The sequence below is a fragment of the Schistocerca nitens genome, chromosome 3, assembly GCF_023898315.1.
Source record: "Schistocerca nitens isolate TAMUIC-IGC-003100 chromosome 3, iqSchNite1.1, whole genome shotgun sequence".
NCBI classification, from domain to species: Eukaryota; Metazoa; Arthropoda; class Insecta; order Orthoptera; family Acrididae; genus Schistocerca; species Schistocerca nitens.
In genome coordinates, this window is record NC_064616.1 from 978,627,043 (window position 1) to 978,647,932 (window position 20,890).

At 41.1% G+C, this 20,890-nt stretch overlaps 1 protein-coding gene across 1 annotated transcript in view; it reads right to left on the bottom strand.

Moving 5' to 3' along the window:
* LOC126249043 (monocarboxylate transporter 3) overlaps positions 1 to 20,245 on the bottom strand; it is a 425,057-nt gene extending 404,812 nt beyond the window's left edge. The window contains exon 1 of the mRNA XM_049950669.1: positions 20,134 to 20,245. Within this exon, the coding sequence (XP_049806626.1) occupies positions 20,134 to 20,205 (72 nt within the window). The 5' untranslated portion in view covers positions 20,206 to 20,245. The remainder of the gene's footprint in view (positions 1 to 20,133) is intronic.
* Positions 20,246 to 20,890: the final 645 nt, after the last annotated feature.

Sequence of the window (20,890 nt, forward strand, 5' to 3'; positions counted from 1 at the left end):
TTATTGTTTGTTTATGGGAGTCCACGTCTGTGACAATGAGCAATAGTACTACCTCTTGTATTCTGGTCTTCCAAACACGATTTTATTTGTGCCTGCAGACTGAAATTTTAACACGTTGCCTTAGCTCGGAGACGACGTCACGTCGGTTCCAGTATTGTTCTCGGAATCAAACTGCGCAACACTTGCAACCACAGCTCTCCTTCCAGGAATAAAGCACCATGATTGAGTTTCAAGAAACAGTTGAGTGAGGTTGCTCCAAGAATCTGAAATTGTTCTACATGTCAAAGAGAGACCAGTTGCTACAACATTTTCGCCATTTTTCGACGGAACTTTGCAGATCTGCTGGCGCCATCTCCGTAAGCAGCAGGCCGCCTTCCCGTACATATCGTACTCATTCCTGCTACAGAAACCACACCGTAAGAGACTATAGTAAAGTAAAACGGTCCTCAACCCGGAGGTTGGTTTGAACTCGAAACCACACCGTAAGAGACTATAGTAAAGTAAAACGGTCCTCAACCCGGAGGTTGGTTTGAACTCGAAACCACACCGTAAGAGACTATAGTAAAGTAAAACGGTCCTCAACCCGGAGGTTGGTTTGAACTCGAAACCACACCGTAAGAGACTATAGTAAAGTAAAACGGTCCTCAACCCGGAGGTTGGTTTGAACTCGAAACCACACCGTAAGAGACTATAGTAAAGTAAAACGGTCCTCAACCCGGAGGTTGGTTTGAACTCGAAACCACACCGTAAGAGACTATAGTAAAGTAAAACGGTCCTCAACCCGGAGGTTGGTTTGAACTCGAAACCACACCGTAAGAGACTATAGTAAAGTAAAACGGTCCTCAACCCGGAGGTTGGTTTGAACTCGAAACCACACCGTAAGAGACTATAGTAAAGTAAAACGGTCCTCAACCCGGAGGTTGGTTTGAACTCGAAACCACACCGTAAGAGACTATAGTAAAGTAAAACGGTCCTCAACCCGAAGGTTGGTTTGAACTCGAAACCACACCGTAAGTGACTATAGTAAAGTAAAACGGTCCTCAACCCGAAGGTTGGTTTGAACTCCACTGCTTTGTTGGGAGTGGTGCTAATGGAGGTGGAATGCCTTTTTCTTCCTCTAACTTATGATCTGACTTCTGCAGTCAGTCATAGGGGGACCTAGAGTTTAACGTTGATCCGAACAGCTTGGCATTTTTCACATTAACAAAGCATTTCGAGAGAAAAAAAAGCGATATGTAACAGAATAAAAATCCTATGGCTGATCAAGAATGAAACTCCAGACCTTTCGATTTATAGTTTGGCACTTATCGACTGAAGTTTTTTTGTCTAATTTCTTTTTATTAATTCAAGTCTTTAGTACAAGGTAATCTCATTTTCGTGCAATTGAATAAGTGCTTAACATTAATAATAACTTTTTCCGTAATATAGTAACCATAAACTATGTTGCTTAAGTTGAAATGTGGATATAAATTGATTGCTAATTACAGTTGATAATTACAGCATTTACTGAATGACTTATATACAATATTCACCAATTACACGCGAAAAATAATTTAAATGGACTTAGTTTGATTGACTAACGGCGTTACTGTAGTGGTAACATCAGTTCCCGTCAGATAAATGAAGTGAAGCGCTGTAGGTCTTGGGTGGGTGACCGTCCGGGTCTCCTGAGCACTTTTGGCAAGCGGGATGCACTCAGCACATGTGAGGCCAAATGAACAACTAATCAATTGTTAGTAGCGCTCCTGTCACGAAAACTGACGACGGCCGGGAGAGCGGTGTGCTGACCTTATGCCCCTCCGTATCTGCGTCCAGAGACGCCTATGGGCTGAGGGTGACACGGCGGTCGATAGGAACCGTTGGACCCTTCAGGCCTGCTCTGGCAGATGTTATCTGGCGTTTTACCGCGTCCTTAGGCTCTTCTCATGCGTATCCAGGACCTAATTGTCCATTCTGTTCTTGCTGATGTGGTCCCTTGTGTCCGGTTCAAAAATGTTCAAATGTGTGTGAAATCTTATGAGACTCAACTGCTAAGGTCATCAGTCCCTAAGCTTACATACTACTTAACCTAAATTATCCTAAGGACTAACACACACACACCCATGCCCGAGGGAGGACTCGAACCTCCGCCGGGATCGGCCGCACAGTCCGTGACTGCAGCGTCTTGTGTCCAGTAAATTCTAGCTAAGGACAAAGTTTTGAATAGCAAGTTTCAGTCTTGATTACCTTATCTGCTTCAGAATTTAACGTAATCTTACTAGTAGATATGGAAAATGGGAGTCATCGAGCCACACCCTCATATGAAACGAAGAGAACGTTGATGGTTTATTTCTGGGTGTACAGTCGAGCTGTTGTGGTGCAACGCCTGAAGAAGACGACTGGATGCGTCATCGAAATATTCTACAAAAATGGAAACAACCCGATCACGACAAGAACGTTGTTTCCTTAGGCCTCATTTCTCTTCCTTTCCTCTTACCTTTGTCCATATGAGGCGAAGTTATCGGAAGTAACTTATCACCTTTTCTTGATGTTATGTGCTGCGTCCTCGATGAGTCAGCACTGTCTCGTTTTTGAAACTCTCAGATTTATTTATAACCTACATCTGCATCTACATTCTACTCCGCAAGCTTCCTAATGGTTTGTGGCGGAGGGTACTTTCGGTACCACTATCTGATCCATCCTACCCTGTTCCACTCGCGAATACAGCGTGGGAAGAATGATTGTCGGTAAGCCTCTGTATTGGCACTGATTTCTCGGATTTTCTCCTCGTGGACAATACGGAAGATATATGTGTGTAAGTTTTAGTTAATTGTTGCCGTGTGACTCCGAAACTGCATGAGCTCAGTTAAGGTGAACTTGTTCACTGGCAGCAGGCAGCCCGCGGACAACTATCTTAGCCTTCGGTCACGCGATTAGCGTACGGACGTGAATCAGATCGTCAGGACGGTTTCTATGTTTACCCCAGGAGCTGCGATCTCGGCCTCTTCTCGTTCTCGTTCGCTGTCTCACATGTATAGGTACATTCCGATAGTACTGACAAGCTAAAGTGTTGATACTCGTTCCGATATCTGCAATATCAGCAACGACACCAAGTATTCAATACTTCCTTATACAGCAAGAAATATTAGATCAGTATGAGAAGCATCGAATGGTGTGGGAGCAAATAAGAGACTATCACTACTAGTTTAATGAGAAATGAAATGTATGTAGTATCTATGTAATAAAGAAACACAGGTGTAAAAATACAAATTACGTGCGACGCGCAGTTTATAATGAACACATCAGTTTTCGGCAACATATACGAGTAGTACTGAGTTTTTTCCTCACTGCCTTGACAGTGGTTCGAGTATTAAAATGTGACTTAAAGGAAGGCGTTAATAATTTATTAGCTTTGTATTTCTCAAGAAAGTTTTCCTACTAAGAGTGGGTATTTGGGAACCGCCTTTGTATATGCAGCAGACAACTCCCTTCTTCACTAGGGCAGCTCAATTCAAAGGGAGTACCACCATTTCGAAATTCTAGCAAGTTAAAGACACGGGACTTACAGATGCGAATTCGTTTTTGTTCAGTGCCTCTGAATATTGCTTATAATTATGGCATCCATGTATAACGTGAAATGTAACGGAGACCTATATTTTTATTTGTGTTTATAGTATTTTTCATTTCTACAATTCTGTACATCAAACACGCCATTAATACTCCCGAACATAAATTCTATACCTGACCTAACTTCATTTAAAAACATTTTCTCTTTCACCTTTATATAACAATGCAAGTTTCGCGCTGCACGCCCGAGGCGTTGGATACGCCGACGGATGAATCTGAGTAGGCCTTACTTCGGCCGTATGTGCAAATGGCGTACAGAGTTTACTCAAACAGATGGTGTACGGTTCGAGTATGGGAAGATGGGCATCAGTGAGAAACATGACGACACAGCCAAGAACTTTGTAAAACTGCATCATTAGGATATTACTGACGAATTTAAGTTTTTTTCTAACAAATATGCATCAGTTATAATCAATAAAGTAGTTACATACGTGTACAGAATTAATGTTAGAATAGAACGTCTTACCTTGGACGAAAGGGCTAACAAAAAAAATTTGAGGATCAGGGTGCTTTGGAAAGAGTTCGTATTGCGTGTACAAATAAAATTGGTGCATTTGATCTTAATCCTGAGCGTTCAGCTGGTGTTCCATGGCGGAAATATAGTAGGAGGAATAGATTTAAATTTGTAACTTATTTCAAACCAGAAACAAGTGCTGATATAGACAAGGTTAAATCTTGGACTGATTTGGAAACTCAGTGTAAAGCTAAGAACCGTTTGTTTCAAGGTACTAACCCATTTTATATTGGTGTTCAAATTGCTGGTGATGAACCTGCCAAAACCGATAATGTCCAGAGTGAGGTGAAATATGTAACATATGTTGTAAGAAATAGAGTTTACATGACTTTTTGTAAGAGTAAAGGTACTGTTACTTTCTGAATAAAGCTTATTGTTTACAGCTAATGTCTGCGTTGGAGTTTTTTTATGCCAATTGGGATCATATCCGAAATTACCCGGACGACCTGCGCCTGGCATTCCTTGTTCCCAACAATCAACAGGGGATTGATGAATTAGCTATAACGTTTTATGGCAACAAGATAAACTATTCTGCAGCTGTTATTGTGTTAGAATAATTGTGGTATTATAAGCCGAACCTGGATGATCTGATTCGTCAATTTAGGGACGCATACAGAGAATTTGTTTTTATGCCTAATGGTATAAGGTGTGCTAATAGGTATTTCGATTTTAGACAGGGTCGAATACTGTACATACAGCACATTTGTGTACAGCTGTTTATTCATCAGTACCGAACTGTAGCACCAGAAACCTTTTCATCAGTACGCAACAATTTGCATAACGATTACAACTGACAAGCAACTTAATAATATTCTCGTATATGCTCTATTACCTGACGATGAAAATTAAGTAAAAGCTCTTACAACACATTTAATGAATGATGGTAAAGCTTGTAGAATGGAAATAAATGCAAGCAAAAGTAAATAATGTCTTTAGGGGAATATGAAACGGTAAAAATAGTTCTTAATGGAGAGAAATTACAATATACGGAATATTTTAAATACTTAGGGAGTAGAATAGAAAGCAACTGGATGCACTGTACAGATATCAAATCGTGCACAGCAGTTGCAAAGGTGGCATTCCCTGAGAATGGGGCGATTTTGCACAGCATTCCGGAAATGCGATTAAGGAAAAGATTTACGAAGTGTCTGGAGTGCCGTACAACACTATTCCGGAACTTGGACCGTTTCGAAGATTGACGGAAAGTTGGGAGGTTCAAATGGTTCAAATGGCTCTGAGCACTATGGGACTCAACTGCTGAGGTCATTAGTCCCCTAGAACTTAGAACTTAGAACTAGTTAAACCTACCTAACCTAAGGACATCACAAACATCCATGCCCGAGGCAGGATTCGAACCTGCGACCGTAGCGGTCTTGCGGTTCCAGACTGCAGCGCCTTTAACCGCACGGCCACTTCGGCCGGCGAAAGTTGGGAGGCTTTTGAAATGTGAACGTGGCGGAGAATTGAAAACACACCGTGGAAAGACAGAGTAACAAACAAACAGATGGCGCAGAGAGTGCAGGAATACAGGCAGTTACTAATTGTAACTGAACGCAGGAATAGAAATTAGACTGGGCATGCAATGGAGAAGCATGATAGAATTATAAAAAGGATATGTGAAGGGGAAGAGAAGGCAAGGACTGAAGTGAATTCAGATTCTCGACGATCTGCTTAAAGGATATAATAATCACAACCTGCAGGAGGAAGCAGTCGATCGCAGAAAGTGGAGGCAGTAAGGAACTGCGCACATAGCACGTAACGGTGGTGATAATGTTGATATGATGTTGACTATATAGGAAGTACATAGATAGATTCTTCCTAGTACAAGATGATTAACAAAAAACGAATCTAAAGTATTAAAATTGTGCGCACGTAGAAACCTGAGTAAGTTGTTACTGAGGTAAAAACTTTATGACAAAAACAGTATCACACCTTTCAGTTCACGGAGTGAGTACAAGCAAGGCGTTGGGTGCAGTAGTGAGAGCACCACTCTAGCTTTCCAAAATCTGCCGAGCCTGGTGATAACGGTAGGCGCCTGCTTTTGTTTCAATGAGCTGTACGTGGGATGCGAAATACGAGCTACATATGTTCTCTTCTGGAACAGCTGGGCGGTGATAAGTTATCTATTACAACGCAGAGCTGTTACGCCCCTCTTTCTCTTCCCTCTTCCAGGCACAAGAGCATGTTGTCAAAGCGTCAAGAATCAGAGCTAACGCACCAACCAAGACCTTTTCTCTCAAGGGAGAGATATCCAAATTATATTAATTTGACGTGGACCATTGGTAAATAAGAATGATAGAAATAATTCCTTGGTTATTAAGTGTGCTTGTAATTTTTAGCTTGGAATCGAGGTTGCAAAGCGTGATTTTGATATTACTTCTACTGATACACAAACTGGTGCTATACAAGACCTCTGCAAATTTAACTTGATTGTACTCATTGTTTTACGATATTAGCGCCACGTCATTGGCTGGAATGATGCAGAATAGCTAATATGTTTAGTGTGCGGCCTGAAGATGGCTCAGAATCTTCGAGAAGCAGAGATGCACCTCGTCCTCAGTACGGCGTTAAATCCTAACCTCATTCCTTTTTTACAAGCCATGTCTTTCAAAACTCTGGCTTCAAATGTCTACGGCCTCGATAACGATTCATCGCTCAAAATGTGTCATTATACGCCGTTGCACACCGTTCAAATGACCAAAAATTCCACTGAAAGAAGGAGCAGGTGGGCGTTAATATTCTTCCATTCGGAAAATACTGTGAAGAAATAAATGTTGAGTATTTTGAACTTCAGTGATTAATCGCACTTCAAATTTCCTACAGCTAATTTCCATAACAGAGCTCGTATTTCGGTCAAAATGTTATAGGACGATTATTGCAAACCTGAATATCGAAGGGGCTGTATTGAGCGTAAGATACAATGAGTGAGCTATAACTACATATATTGTCTCCGTCAGCATAAAGTGGAGATAATGCAGACGTCACAGTGTAGCTTGCCAGGAAGACAAAATTGTCAAAATATACTCTTTGAACGCTGTTAATTTCGGTTCTCTTAACTGAATCCATTATTTCTCTCATTATCAGCGACTCAATTGTCGTTAAAAGGCTGCATGGAAGCCGCCCTTTTGTAGGCGCGATATCGAGGACTCATCCTGTGCCAATCGGCGGTTGGCCACGGAGAGCAGATCGAAGGAGAACTGAGTAGCCCTATGTCCGTTACGAAAGCACACTAGTAACTGCACTATAAAGATTTGTGTGTCGAACATACTGACCAATCTTCAACCTACCTAGTAAATATGTTAGCTGTCCTACGTCATTACATTCGACGACGTGGCGCTGATGTCATAAAACAGTCAGTAAAATCAAGTTTAACTTGTAAAAGTCTTATGTAGTACCCGTCTGTGTTTCAGCAGAACTAAAAGGAAGGAAGATTAGTGTCTAACTTCCTTTCGACAACGTGGTCATTGTAGATGCTGTGCCGGCCAGAGTGGCCAAGCGGTTCTAGGCGCTACAGTCTGGAACCGCGTGACCGCTACGGTTGCAGGTTCGAATCCTGCCTGGGGCATGGATGTGTGTGATGTCCTTAGGTTAGTTAGGTTTAAGTAGTTCTAAGTTCTAGGGGACTGATGACCTTAGAAGTTAAGTCCCATAGTGCTCAGGGCCATTTGTAGATGCTGTACAAGATCGGATCAAGAAAGGATGGGGAAAGAAATCAGCTGTGTCCTTTCAAAGGAAGCATCCCAGCAATTGCCTTAAGCGATGTGGGGAAATCACGGAAAACCGGATGGCCGGACCGGGATTTAAAACGTCGTCCGCCCGAATGCGAGTCCAGTGTGCCAATCTGTGAGCTTCCCGGCCGATGGCAGAACTAAAACCGAAATCACGCTCTACAACCTCGATTTCACTGGCCAATACCTGTTAGGGGATATTAGGCTTTATGCAACCAAAGCACCAAGAATTAGCATATTCCAGTATCTGGAGGTAGGAATATTAGATGATAATCTTATGGATAGAGTAACCACATCATGAAATAAATTGCGCAAGCTGTCAAAAATTTGCAATCCCAGCCCATTACAGAACGAGCTGTAAGAAAACCACCCACAAGCCCCGCAAAATGTATTCCAATGAAATAAAGGACAAGAATTGTCACAGCCCATCAATGTCGAGATAATTAGGAGCGCAGCACTAGTTCAGTTGGATATGTTTGGAAAGAGATATGGGACGTGGCATTGTTTAAGGAACTATCCCAGTATTCACTGTGAAAATATTTGGGGAAACCATACAAACCCAGATCACGAGTATTGGAAGCCAGCTCACCCGAGCCATCCTAACCCGGACCATCCCAGTCGATAGTATAACAGAGAAACTACGTGACTGTAAACTTCACTCTGAAGAAGACGAGCAAATTACGATGATCACGTCAAGTCCAGTCCTCGTAGGACAAGGTCCCTAATGGATGAATGTTTCTTCAACACTTCAGGAAAAAGAATAGAAAGAAGCATCTGGTCACTGATGAAACGAACATGCGGAAGCAGGACTCGTCGTTTTAGATGCGCTTTAAGAACAGAAGACCGGCCTCACGTAACAGGAATTTGCAGAGAAGAGAACAAACACTGTTCTTTACTCCTTTCATCAAACGACCACTAATTTGAATGCAAATGAAGCACCTCGAAAAAGATCGCGATCGAGACGTTAACAATGAAACGTGCGAATTAAACAGCTCGGTGGGTGACAAAACGGAATACTTCTAACGACACTGATGGAAGAACAAGGCAACAGTAAGACTGTTGAATAATCAGGAGGACTCAAGCGCCGCCATGGGCAGAGGCCATTGTCAGCTGCTAACTTTTTAATTACAAATAGTGCACCTGCCGCCAGACAAGGAAAATTGTAGGACCATCAGGCAGATTATTTCAAGTTATTTGACTGATTCAGATTAAGTATAAACCCACAGAACACTATGTGCGCTACATTCGCTGAGCCCACCTCCTTGAAGATTCTTTCGACGTGATAATTAGTTCTTAAAGTACAGTGAACCTATTTCATTTCAAGGCTCAGTAGTAGTTCGTACTAATTCCAGACATGTACTGACCTGAAATGCCGATCTCTGAAACGGAGATTATAATAATCTACAGCTTCCTCTTCAGACCATTAATACGCAAGTGTTAATCTCTTCTTGGTCCCATACTGACCTAAGACCATGTAGCACAGATACGAACTCCTTCAAAATTTTATAGGCCGAACCTGATTTGGGACATGGATCTTGATGTAACTTTTGCATCTGCCTGACATCATAAATAATTACACTCTTTTTTATCATAACCACTTCACATTAATTAAACCACACCATGTCACTTCAGTGTACATCTTCACACTTTGAATTTTTCCACATCTTTATTAGGTCACCCTCTTGTCTGTCCGTCTGTTTGTTTAAATAACATTCGCTATTGATTTCGAATCAGCTTCCCAATGAACTAGAGACATGACAAACTTTAAACAAAGCTCAGAACAGGACGACATGCAATATTAACTCGCTTTTTTGTCGGGTTTTTCGGTGGAGGGCGGGGGATGAAAATGTTTGGTAATGCCTCACATTTGACATTTTGGCTGACCTGTAAGACTGACGTGTAGCGCGGGTAGAGCTAACAGGAATGCGTTCCAGGCGGTATGCGACAGGATGGGCAGAGAGAGAGAAGGGGGGAAGAGGAGATTGGTATAGCTTTGTTGCCTGTCTGTCAATTCGGTACAAATTTTGTAATTGATTTTAAACTAATTTCTCATTGATCTAGAGGCTTGAAATTCTCAACATAGCTCAGAAATGGATGATAATGCAATATTAACTCGCTATCTGTCTGGTGTGTCGCGGAGGTTACTTCTGTTATTTCTCTCTTTTCCTGTTTCAGTCGCGAACGGTTCGTGGGAGGAATGATTGTTGGTATGCCTTTGCATGAACTGTAATATCTCTAATTTTTGCCTTCACGGTCTATTTCCCGGCGAGAGTAAGGTGAAGAGAAGCTGAAATGAACCTGAAATTAACCACATATCTCTGTTCCAATCTCATCAAAATGTTTGAAATCGATTGAAAAATTTCACAGCCACAAGACCAAAAAGAAGAAAATAGTTATATAAATGAAAATGGATTTTTAGTATACCACGATTTTAAATTGGACTAAAAAGTATTAAATAATTTTTTCCAGCTCCACACAGATTCCTAACGTCATACAGATAATCCTAAAAATCTGTGGTTGTGAATTCTTAACAGCTATGAATATAGTTGTAATATTTAAAACGAAAAACGTAGGGCGCAAGCAGTACATAAGTGATGCATTAGTAGTTCACTTCCTCGCCATTACACTGCTTACTGATGCTTGATAGTTCGCCTCCTTGCTATGCATGCACATCACGTTTCTCGTTTCAATCTTACAAGTATTTTCATAGCTATTAAAATTTCACAATTACAAATTTTCAGGGCTACCTGTCTGGGGTTAGGAATTTGTATGTGGTTAGGAGAAATTATTTTAAACGTATTAGTTCGATTTAAAAACACGGTATATCAAAAGTTCATTTTTATTTAAATAATTATTTTCGCAGTATATTCATTATATGATGACTGAATTAACTGATATTGTATTGGCGCTCCCTTCGCGTTCCTGTGCAGTTGTGGCTCGACGTAATACAGTTTTAATGAGATTCCTGACTCTGGTATAATCAGAGAGGCTATGTACAGCACAGTGTTTTTATATCAGGACAAGGAATACATCGACTGGCCAAACGTATAAGTCTATCACGTGTGAGAGTTGCTTCATAGGACAGTGATATCGCGAATGTGCTGGCCACTCTACATATCTACTCTAAACTGTTCACCCACTGAGCCTGTGCAATAATTAGATGTATTGTCGTATTGAAAAATGTATCGCTGTTTGGAAACAGGGGGGACACTATCGACCGAACTTGCCCAACAATGAAACGCCATACTGGAGATGACACGCGCCTCTATGAGAACAAGATGTACAAATCTCTCTGTCATAGTCTGCATATGCAGAACACTCCACTGTGCCCACTACGAGCGGTTCATCGATAACTTTATGTGGGTGACGGCAAACTAGTTGCGTACCTGAAGGATAAAATAATTACTCATCACATGAGATATTCGTGCACCACAGTTTCCATATACTGCAATAGTTCATTTCTGGGATACCTATTCCATAAGAACAAAAGTTTGAAATAGATTTTGTTTTCCTAGAGTTTCATACGCTAGTCAGGTTTTTTATTCTATCACTTCTAATTACTTTTCCAAGAGGGAACGCGGAATTACACTCAAGCGCAAAGGAAACTGGTATAGGCATGCGTATTCAAATACAGAGATATGTAAACAGGCAGAATACGGTGCCGCGATCGCCACCCCGTATATAAGACAACAAGTGTCTGGCGCAGTTGTTAGATCGGTTACTGCTGCCAGAACGGCACATTGCAGTACTACATCATGTAGGTTGTCTTCCTGAAATCAGTTTACTTGTTTCTTATTTATATATACGTACATACATATTTATACATACTTACTTATACTTGTTTAAACAGACATATTCATCGTCATTGAGCTAATATCAGAATTTTTTAAATATATTGTTCTTATCGGGAATTTTTATGAATTGGAATCCAGTGTGCGTCCGCTTCGAACAGTGCAGCTGGAAGAGCTCTTGGAACGAGAGGATATTCGGCGAATGGACTGGCCTTTCCATTCACCCGACTTGGATTTCATGGAGCACGTTTGGTATGCGTTGGGCAGACTTTTTTCAGAACGTTCATATTCACCAACGATCATCTAGCAGCTGTCAGCCGCGAGGAATGATACGCCCTGCCACAAGAACAGCTCAGGATGGGAGCTCGTTGTAGAGCATGCGTTGCCCTGTCCTGCGTTTTGTAATGTCCAGCGGACCATCATGAATCGAATGATTTCAGTGTAATTATTGTTTTTGAATAAAAATGTTGTTCCTGTTCGTCTCATTGCGTACTTCTCTATCACCTTCTGTACTATACTGTAGCAGTTTTTTTCTGCGTGTTGTCCAGGTTTCATAGAGCTATGTTACTTGGCAGCTGCACATCGTGCGAAAATTACTTTCGTCCTTAAGTTTTACATACCAATGTTGTTCGAAAACCCAACAAAGTAGCACAGTTCGTCACAGAAGTGAGGCATTCCTGTCGCTGTGGGCACAGATGTTGGTGTGTCGCATATGGCCCACTCATCAGCGACGATCGACTTGTACTTGGCCAGACTGGAGCGTCTTCAAGTAACGCGGAGAGCGTGCGCCTCGGGAAGCGAAAAACTGTGATAAGCCATCTAAATCTACACTCCACAATTCATCTTACTTTATGTGGCAGAGGGTAGTACCACCATCACTTTCATGATCTTTTAACGAAATATGTGCAGAAGGAGGCAACATTTTGCACGAATCTTATGAGAACGTATGCTCTCAGAATTTTAATAGCAAACCACACCGAGATGCACCATACCACACTTTTAGCTTCTGCACAGGAGCTGTCTGAGCATCTCCATAACATTTTTGCGCTTATTCAACTAAGTCGTGAAAAAACGCACTGCACTTCTTTGGATGTCCTCTATTTCTCCTTTCAATCCTACCTGGTAAGGGTTCCAGAATAAAGAGCAGTACTCGGCTACTGATCCGAGGAGGGTTTCATAGGCTGCGTCCTTCGTAGGTGGACTACACTTCCGGTAAATCTCAGTCTGATATCTGACTTTCCCACGAATAACATTATGAGGTCTTTCCATTTTAAATCGCTTCGAACGCATAATTTCGAATATCTGAAGAAAGTGACTGTTTCCAATGATTGTTCAGCAACGGTGTGACCTAACAACAGCTATTCTTTGCACGTATTTGTGTCCAAACCACCACATTTGTTTGCACTGAGTGTCAACAGCCAGTTTCTGCACCAATCATCGATCCTCTTCAGGTCTTCCTGCATTTCATTACAATTTTCCAGAACTACGACTTCTGTAAACAGCATCATTCGTGACCGACCTCATCGAACATCTGAAGGCATTCATTGCATTATTTATTTATGCTGTGAACAGTAATGTTCCCGTAACATTTCCTTTAAGTACATAAGACGCTACTTGAACGTCTGAAGATTTTTCCGTTATTAACGACGTGCTGTGCCCCAATTGATATGAACCCATACATCTGCGTGGACAAAATTTCTTCTTGATTTAATAAATGGTACATCTATTTACATGTGGATAACTGCAAGATAAAGTCCATAACGAAGAAAAAGACCCTGTTGGTACCCGATTACAAAATTAGTGTTGAACATCTGGCGCACATCACACAGAACAAGTATGTTGAAATAATACTGAAAGGCGGTATGAAATGTGATGAAAACGTAAAACCAACTGCAGGGAAAGCGAATGTAAATGTAGAATTGTTGGAAGGGGTCTGGGAAAGGGCTGTTATTGATACAGGGTGGCCTCCTCCACGTTCTGTACAGGGGAGTGCATATGTAGATGTATAAAGCTCCCAATCCTACGGTTTATTTTTATTGTGATCAATACGACCATGATGTCATATTGGATTCTCCTTACATAAAATGAAAAGAATGTCCCTGTACGAATCCACTCTCATCAAGTTTCTACAAAAATAGTGATTTCTGTTTCATGAGTGTACATGAAAATTGACAGATTTTGAAAAAAAAATTAGTCTCTCATAGAGAACTGACTAATTCTGTAGATGAGACAGTGGTAGTTTCTACAGGAAGTATTACGTATCGACTTCACGTAAGTTTATGTATTGTGCGTACAACGAAATGTGCTAATTATAGTAATTACAGGAAACTGGAAGCAATGCGCTATAACACTTCATTTGAATACTGTTCTTGTGTTTTTAGTTAATCTAATTAATTTAAGGTAAATGTAGAAATGATTCCTTTGATAGTTTCTGAAGGCTCAAGAGGTGCTTCTCCTTAAGAGGACCACCCAAGAAAAGAGCTTTATCTCTTTCTTTTTATTTTGTACGTAATAAATAACTTTTTCCCCATTTGGTTCCATAACTTTTGCTTTCTGTACCTTGCTCGTTACCCATCCGTTACCGATTATGGCTGAAGAGTAGAAAGGAACAAGATAGCAGAACCAAACTGAAAGGCGTATAGAGCCAATGCAATTCATAACAAGCCAAGAAGGAAACTGACAAATAATAGTACTCTGTCTGCTTCCAAGATACCCACACGTTTCTTACATCACAACTACCAATGTACCAACGTGTTTCGAACTGATAGAAGATGAATCTCAGACACCTTGAATGTTGAAAGTACAAATAAATTATTGCACTACGCTGTTTAACTCTGCTCTCCCTTACGTACATTGTTAGCTGTATGCTGGTCCAAGAGTATGAATACAGTAAGCTAAATTTTTTCACCACCGGAAATTAATACCTTTCTTTCTGGGACGTGTAAAATACAGAACAGTGGCTGCATTAGGTGAGACACAGGCTGTTGTCATCAAATTCCCGGGGCAGCAGTATGTTGAATGTTTGGTATTCATATTAAACTACGTGGACAAAAAAAGATCTGAATGGAAGTGAAACTCTTGCTCAGATTAATTTCTCACTGTCGGCTTAACGTTCAGCGTATCACAGCTATTTTAAATGTATTAGCATTTCTTATCAGCAGCTATAGATTATCTGGATGCGGCACTAATGGGAAGTCGTTATCGGCCAGGCTTGTCTTGCGATAACTGTACAAATATTGTGCAGAGCGTTAGTTAAAATCCGGCCCCGTCCCTACCAACTCTCAGAGGAGTACCAAAGGTGTTCCTACTTTACTGCCGTAGCAAACAGCGCTACGCGACTACTGCCAAAAATATTCTGGGACTTGTTGGCTCGTAAAAACAGGAGTTTTACAAGTTAGAGGAAAATAAACCGCTTTTGAAAAGTGTATCTTCGCGTGGAAGAAAACGGTGTAAACACGTGATACCTGTTTTGAAGGCTGCTACGTGCGGTGTGCAATTTGACGATGAGTTTAGTTTAAGGGAAAGAAAATTTTACCGTGCAGCTACCAAACTTGTTTATTTACCCTACAGGTTTGAGCATTATAGCTCCATTTTCAATGGATACAATTCATTTAATTCATTTGGGGATTTAAAATAAGAGGACAAACGCTATGGCAGTGATATGGCAAATAAAAAAGGGTTCAAGAACTTCAAAAATGGCACATATTGATCGAAATTCATAAAAGAACGACATCACAAACACGAAACACTGATGATCAATTCCAGATTTTTTTGAAAATAGAGCTCATATCAGCGATTTTAACGTTCCAATGCCCTGTTGGCTACCATAACGGAATGTGGTTCTGTATAACTTAATTTACGTTCATGAACTAAGACAAAAAGATACAAATCTTCGATTTCTCGAAAAGCGTTTAAAACATTCTGCATTAGCTTTGGTGGCTGGCCATGGTCTTGCTCTTACTGTTTATTTTGCCGTAATTAGGTGTGAAATCTTTCTTATGATACTGTTCAATGGCGTAAAAGCCAATGTGTCCTTAATTTCAGTTTGGGACTGCACAGTTCGCACATATGACTCTTTAGCAAATGAGGCATGTTTTCGAAATTAATTAAATCAACTGTTTGCATTGAAAATTGGGCCACAATGTTCTGCAATCTTTATAGAAAAAAATGTAGTGGCTACATGGTGGAAAGTTTTTTTCCGTTACGCAATGAATATCGCAACTGCGAACCCATCGCATTCCACCAGATCGTGGAAGAAGCCTGAACATGTGTCAAGTACTTCATTGGAAAAGGAAGAAGCTTGTGCCCGGCAGATCTAGGTACAGACCGTACGCGCGCCATAACATGTAGCGTGTACGCGCTGCACTGGAAGAAAAGGAACTCTTCCGCAAGGGGAACGTGGGGAGCGGTGCAGCTACTAGAAGTGCGTGTGGAGACTCTTCACGCTTGTTTACGGACTGAGAACAAAGAACTGCGCTGCTTTATCGCCGTCAGCTGCCTTCCTGCCGAAGTCGGCCGGACTTCCCACGTGTACAGTGCCACTACGTCTCAGGCGCCAAATGCACCCATAGCGAAAAGGAAACTCATGTTGCCACTGGCCTTTGACTCCACGGGTCAATACCGAGTATGAAGAAAGGAACAGTAAGCTTCCACATTCCGTCGATCTGTTGATCAGCGACGGAGCACTAGATCGTATTGAACAAGGATACGGACGGAAATGGACCTTGTCCTTTGAAAGGAACTGTCCTGGAATTTGCCTTAAGCGTTTTATGTAATCCTGGGAAAAGCTAAATTTGAATGGCCCGACGAGGGATGTCAACCATCATTCTCTGGAACGCGAGTTCACTGTCTTCGCTAGCAGCCTCTGAGAAGATCTGCAACCTCTTCTATCAAGCATGATTATCTTTATCATGACATGGACTGCACAATGGGACAACTTGGCTAAGCACGAATATTTTTCGTTGCTCGGCCAAGAGTTACCCTCTCGGTGTCTCAACACGAGTCACGAATGTGCAGCGCGGCAGGCAAAGTGAACGACACCGTGTGAAGAGTATTCAGAAGCTGTTTTTCAGATTGGTGCAATGGAATTTTGGTGTCGGTATTCGGGACGTTTATTCGGCAATGAATGATAAACGGCTAAGAAATGAAATAGTCTAATATTTTTCTGTGATGTCTGCAGAACTTGGCTCTAGAACGACGTTAGCAAATGCAAGTTGCGACTCGGAAAAAAAAAAAAAAAAACGTTAGAGTGAGTCAAGTCGGGTATACGGCAGTATTATCTATCAATATTACCTGCTAAACTCAATGAACTAATTCAATGTAAGACGAAATTTGCTGCCTAGAAGAAAAATCGAGAAAATTTTGCATAAGAACAGTGTTCTAAAATAAATATATTATGACGATTCTGATTTGAACAAAACATAATTTCTTGTTCCTGTTTCATTATCCATACAAATTTCCGGTATGTTACACCATCATCAGTTGGTTTCCCTTTATTTTACTGTCAAATAGTAAATAAATGTTGGGCGAGACTACATACAGTTTGAAAATATGGTCATCACATTCACAAAATGTGTTTTAGCACTTTTGTTCATGAGCTGACGTTTTAATACTGTTTATCGTATCCAGCTAAGGGCTTCCTTAAATCACTGTACTTTCCGTGAAGCTAAAATTCAGGCATAAGATGAAACTGCAGATCTTAGGACCATTTTTCACTTTGTTAAGAAAAGTACCGTACTTCAAAAACATACCTCAAACACCAGTGACTCCACTTTAGGAGCAAATTTTCGGTTCACAGAAAGGAAATACTATTAGCTGCAGACGACAAACTTTATTGAAATACCAGGTGTAGTGTGAACCACAGGCAGCAAAATTAACAACATGTGTTATTACGATTTATGTTTGTGCTGCAACAATTTTTGTAAACGTGAGGGGCAGCAGCTGACCCCCCCCCCCCCAGAAGATATTCACAGTTTTTCACTAGTTTACTGTTTTATTTAATAAGAAATAGTGCATGTTTTCTCGGATTGTACAAGTGCATTCTTTTATTTAAAATGTTTATTAAAAGCAGTTTTTCACTGGTTTACTGTTTTATTTAATAAGAAGTGCTGTATGTTGTCTCGAGTCCTTGTTTCCTGAGACTAGTATGACCTGCCTCCCCCCCCCCCCCCCCCCCCTTCCTAGTTCAGATCCTGGGTACGCCCTTGATACTTGTAAGCATTTTCATCCAACGTTTGACAATAAAATAAAGACAAGCACACTGCCACCGAAATGTATATTATTAAAGAGGGAATCCTCAAGAAATATGTAATGTCCGAGCAAACGTGTTAGTGAGACTTCCTAAGGATAAAGCTCCTCGTGTGTTTCAAAACGAGTGAAAATTCAGTATCACAGGTTAAACAAATGTAGGTAGAGTCCAACAGAAGGAAATTTGCGGTAACTGTATGTTTATGGACTCGGCGAATCTCATGAAATTATTAATTTATATATCTTTATTGGTTAAAGAGGGTAGAACTATCCGTTCCGGACTTTCGCACATCATCTGATGCCTTAGTATGGTTAACTTCTACGCAAAACACATGCTATAAGATGAAACGTATTCTAACTTAATCATTGTTGTTGTTTGGTTGCTGCTGCTAACGTCTGTCATTTGTCTACCAGCATCTGAGTAGCTCTGACGCTGGAACCAAATATAACGACATTAATCATATGTTCCAGAAATGTCTACAGACGTTGTCAGTAAAAGTGCAGCTTACCACAGGCCACGAGCAAGCAGCGTCAGGCGTTCTGCGGACGCTTTGTTTATCATCTTCTAGCGTGAGGCCGTAGGACAAAGCACACTTTTTAATGTAATTACCTCACTGTTTTCATAAGCTTAAAACAGAGCAGTGATTAGAAAGAAAGTGCGACAATATAATGCCACAAGGAGATAAACAGAGTCTGCAACATGTCAGGGCTGCTTCCTCACAACCTCTGACAACTTGCACTTTTACTGACGACATTTACTGACGCAACTGTAAAATATGACTATAGTAACGAGATACCGAACTTGAAACATCAGTTGGGCGCATTTCAACTGCTCATAAACAAAAGTCAGACATCAGAAGCAGCAAGCAGGCGACTAAAATAGGTTAAGCTAGATTATGTGGAAATAAAATTTGTTTTTGTATCGATTCCACCTTGAGCAAACAGTTTTTTTCTCTTTTTTAAGTAGACATTTTTCACTGAAGTTACAGCATCATCAGTGGGTCTTTTCTTTATTCCCTTTCAGTTAAATAATACGAAAACTGCTCTTTGCTATTAGTACACAGAAATTTTAGTCTTATATATACATTATTACCAAATGCTTCGGTTTTTAAGGTTTTCTATATTTTGTATTACAGTCGATTTTCTCTCACTGTTTGTCATCTGCAACCCAGAGAATGTGGAAAATTATATACGTCGAACATATACGACTGGAAATAATGTGAGTACTTAGGATAAAACAATGCTGACCACATTATTCTCAAGCGTAAATTTTCGATTTAAATAATTTTCAAAATTAATTGCACTAGGTTGCAGGTGACAAACTGTGATAGAAAAACAACTGTAATACAAAATACAGAATACTTCATAAATCATAGCATGTTTGACTGCTATCAAATTTGTGAATGCATTTCTGAAGACTAAAATTTGTAATTGTGCGGACAGTAAAGAGTAATATTTCTGTTATTCAACTGAAAGAAAATGAAAAACGCACTGATGATGATGTAACCTTGATGAATCATGTCTGGGAAAAAATAAGAAAAAAAAGTATGTGTGCTCAAGATGGTACCAATGTTTTATTTAGAAACGTACAAAGGAGTGAGTTTCAATCTCAAAATGAATAGCGTAAGTTTTATTTATTTTTATAGCGTGCAGATGGTGGTTTTTGTAGGTTAAAGGCCTCAGATGAAAGACGAAAGTCCGAAACGTGTACTATTATGTTCATATGTCCAATAAAACACGTAAATTATGATTTTATTCGTAGCTCTTATTTTTTCAGTGACTGCGATATACTTTTTTTTCCAAAACAAAATTCAGTCGTCAGCTCCACAAAATCTGTGGTCATAATTTTTGCATTCACAATTTAGATTTTGCGATTCGTCATATCATTCTTTCATTAACACATATCCGTGTTCCGAAATTCCGAAGATGACAGATGAATGTGTCTAAACCAAGTAAATGTAACAAAATATTCCAATTACGCAGCTAACGACTGAACTTCATATTGAAAAAAAAAAAAAATTAATTACGGTATGGGACACGTTACTCTCATAAATATATGGCTACGTTTTCGTAACTGTCGTGTACGATAGAAAGTGAATCTGGTTACGCTTCAGGAAGTTCGTAGGCTGCAACAAAACGCTCTAAAACAAAGGAAAAATGTCGTGGTGACATAGCGCTTTCAAACAACTGGTGGGGCGAGTTGTCCCGAGGGTTAGGCGGCGCTGTGTTAGTAGGCGGCGGGACGTACCCGGCTGATCTTGCGCACCCGCGTGCTGTTGGGGGTGCGCGCCGCGGGCCTGCCGATGCTGACGCGCGACATGCTGGCTGCTGCGGGCTGTCGCGCATTCCGCCAGCGGCAGCACACTGGCGTGCAGCAGCGCCGTCCCGCGCCGCCAGAGAGCAGCCGCGTCGCGCGCCGCCTGCCAGGGGCACCGGGTGGGGGCACGGCGCCCGCTGCCCGCTCGCCTACCTTACTTTGCGTGGCGGAGGGGACTCTGTGTACCACTGTCACTTCTCGCAACCCCCCCCCCCCCCTGCCAGACCGCTTTCGTAAGGGACACGTAGCCGCTGTCGTTAACGCACGCCTGTGCGGGGTGGCACTCGACACGGAGGTAGCCAGCTCGAATCCTGCTGATGGTACAGCGTGAGGAAACGATTGACTGGAACAGAGCGGAAAGAATTCAGTCGAAGACCAATGGGAAGATTTGAGAGATGAAATTATGAAGGCAAAATAGGATCGATTAGTAAAAAGATGACGCCTAGTCAAGATATAGTAGCAACAGCAATTGAGAGATTCATACTTCATAAATTGGTAAGAGATGGAACTGATCCCCCATGGTACACAAAACAGGTCCGAACGCTGTTGCAGAGGCAACGGGAAAAGCATGCGAAGTTCAGAAGAACGCGAAATCCCGAAGATTGCCTAAAATTTACAGACGCGCGAAATTTGGCACGGACCCCAATGCGAGATGCCTTTAATAGGTTCCACAACGAAACATTGTCTC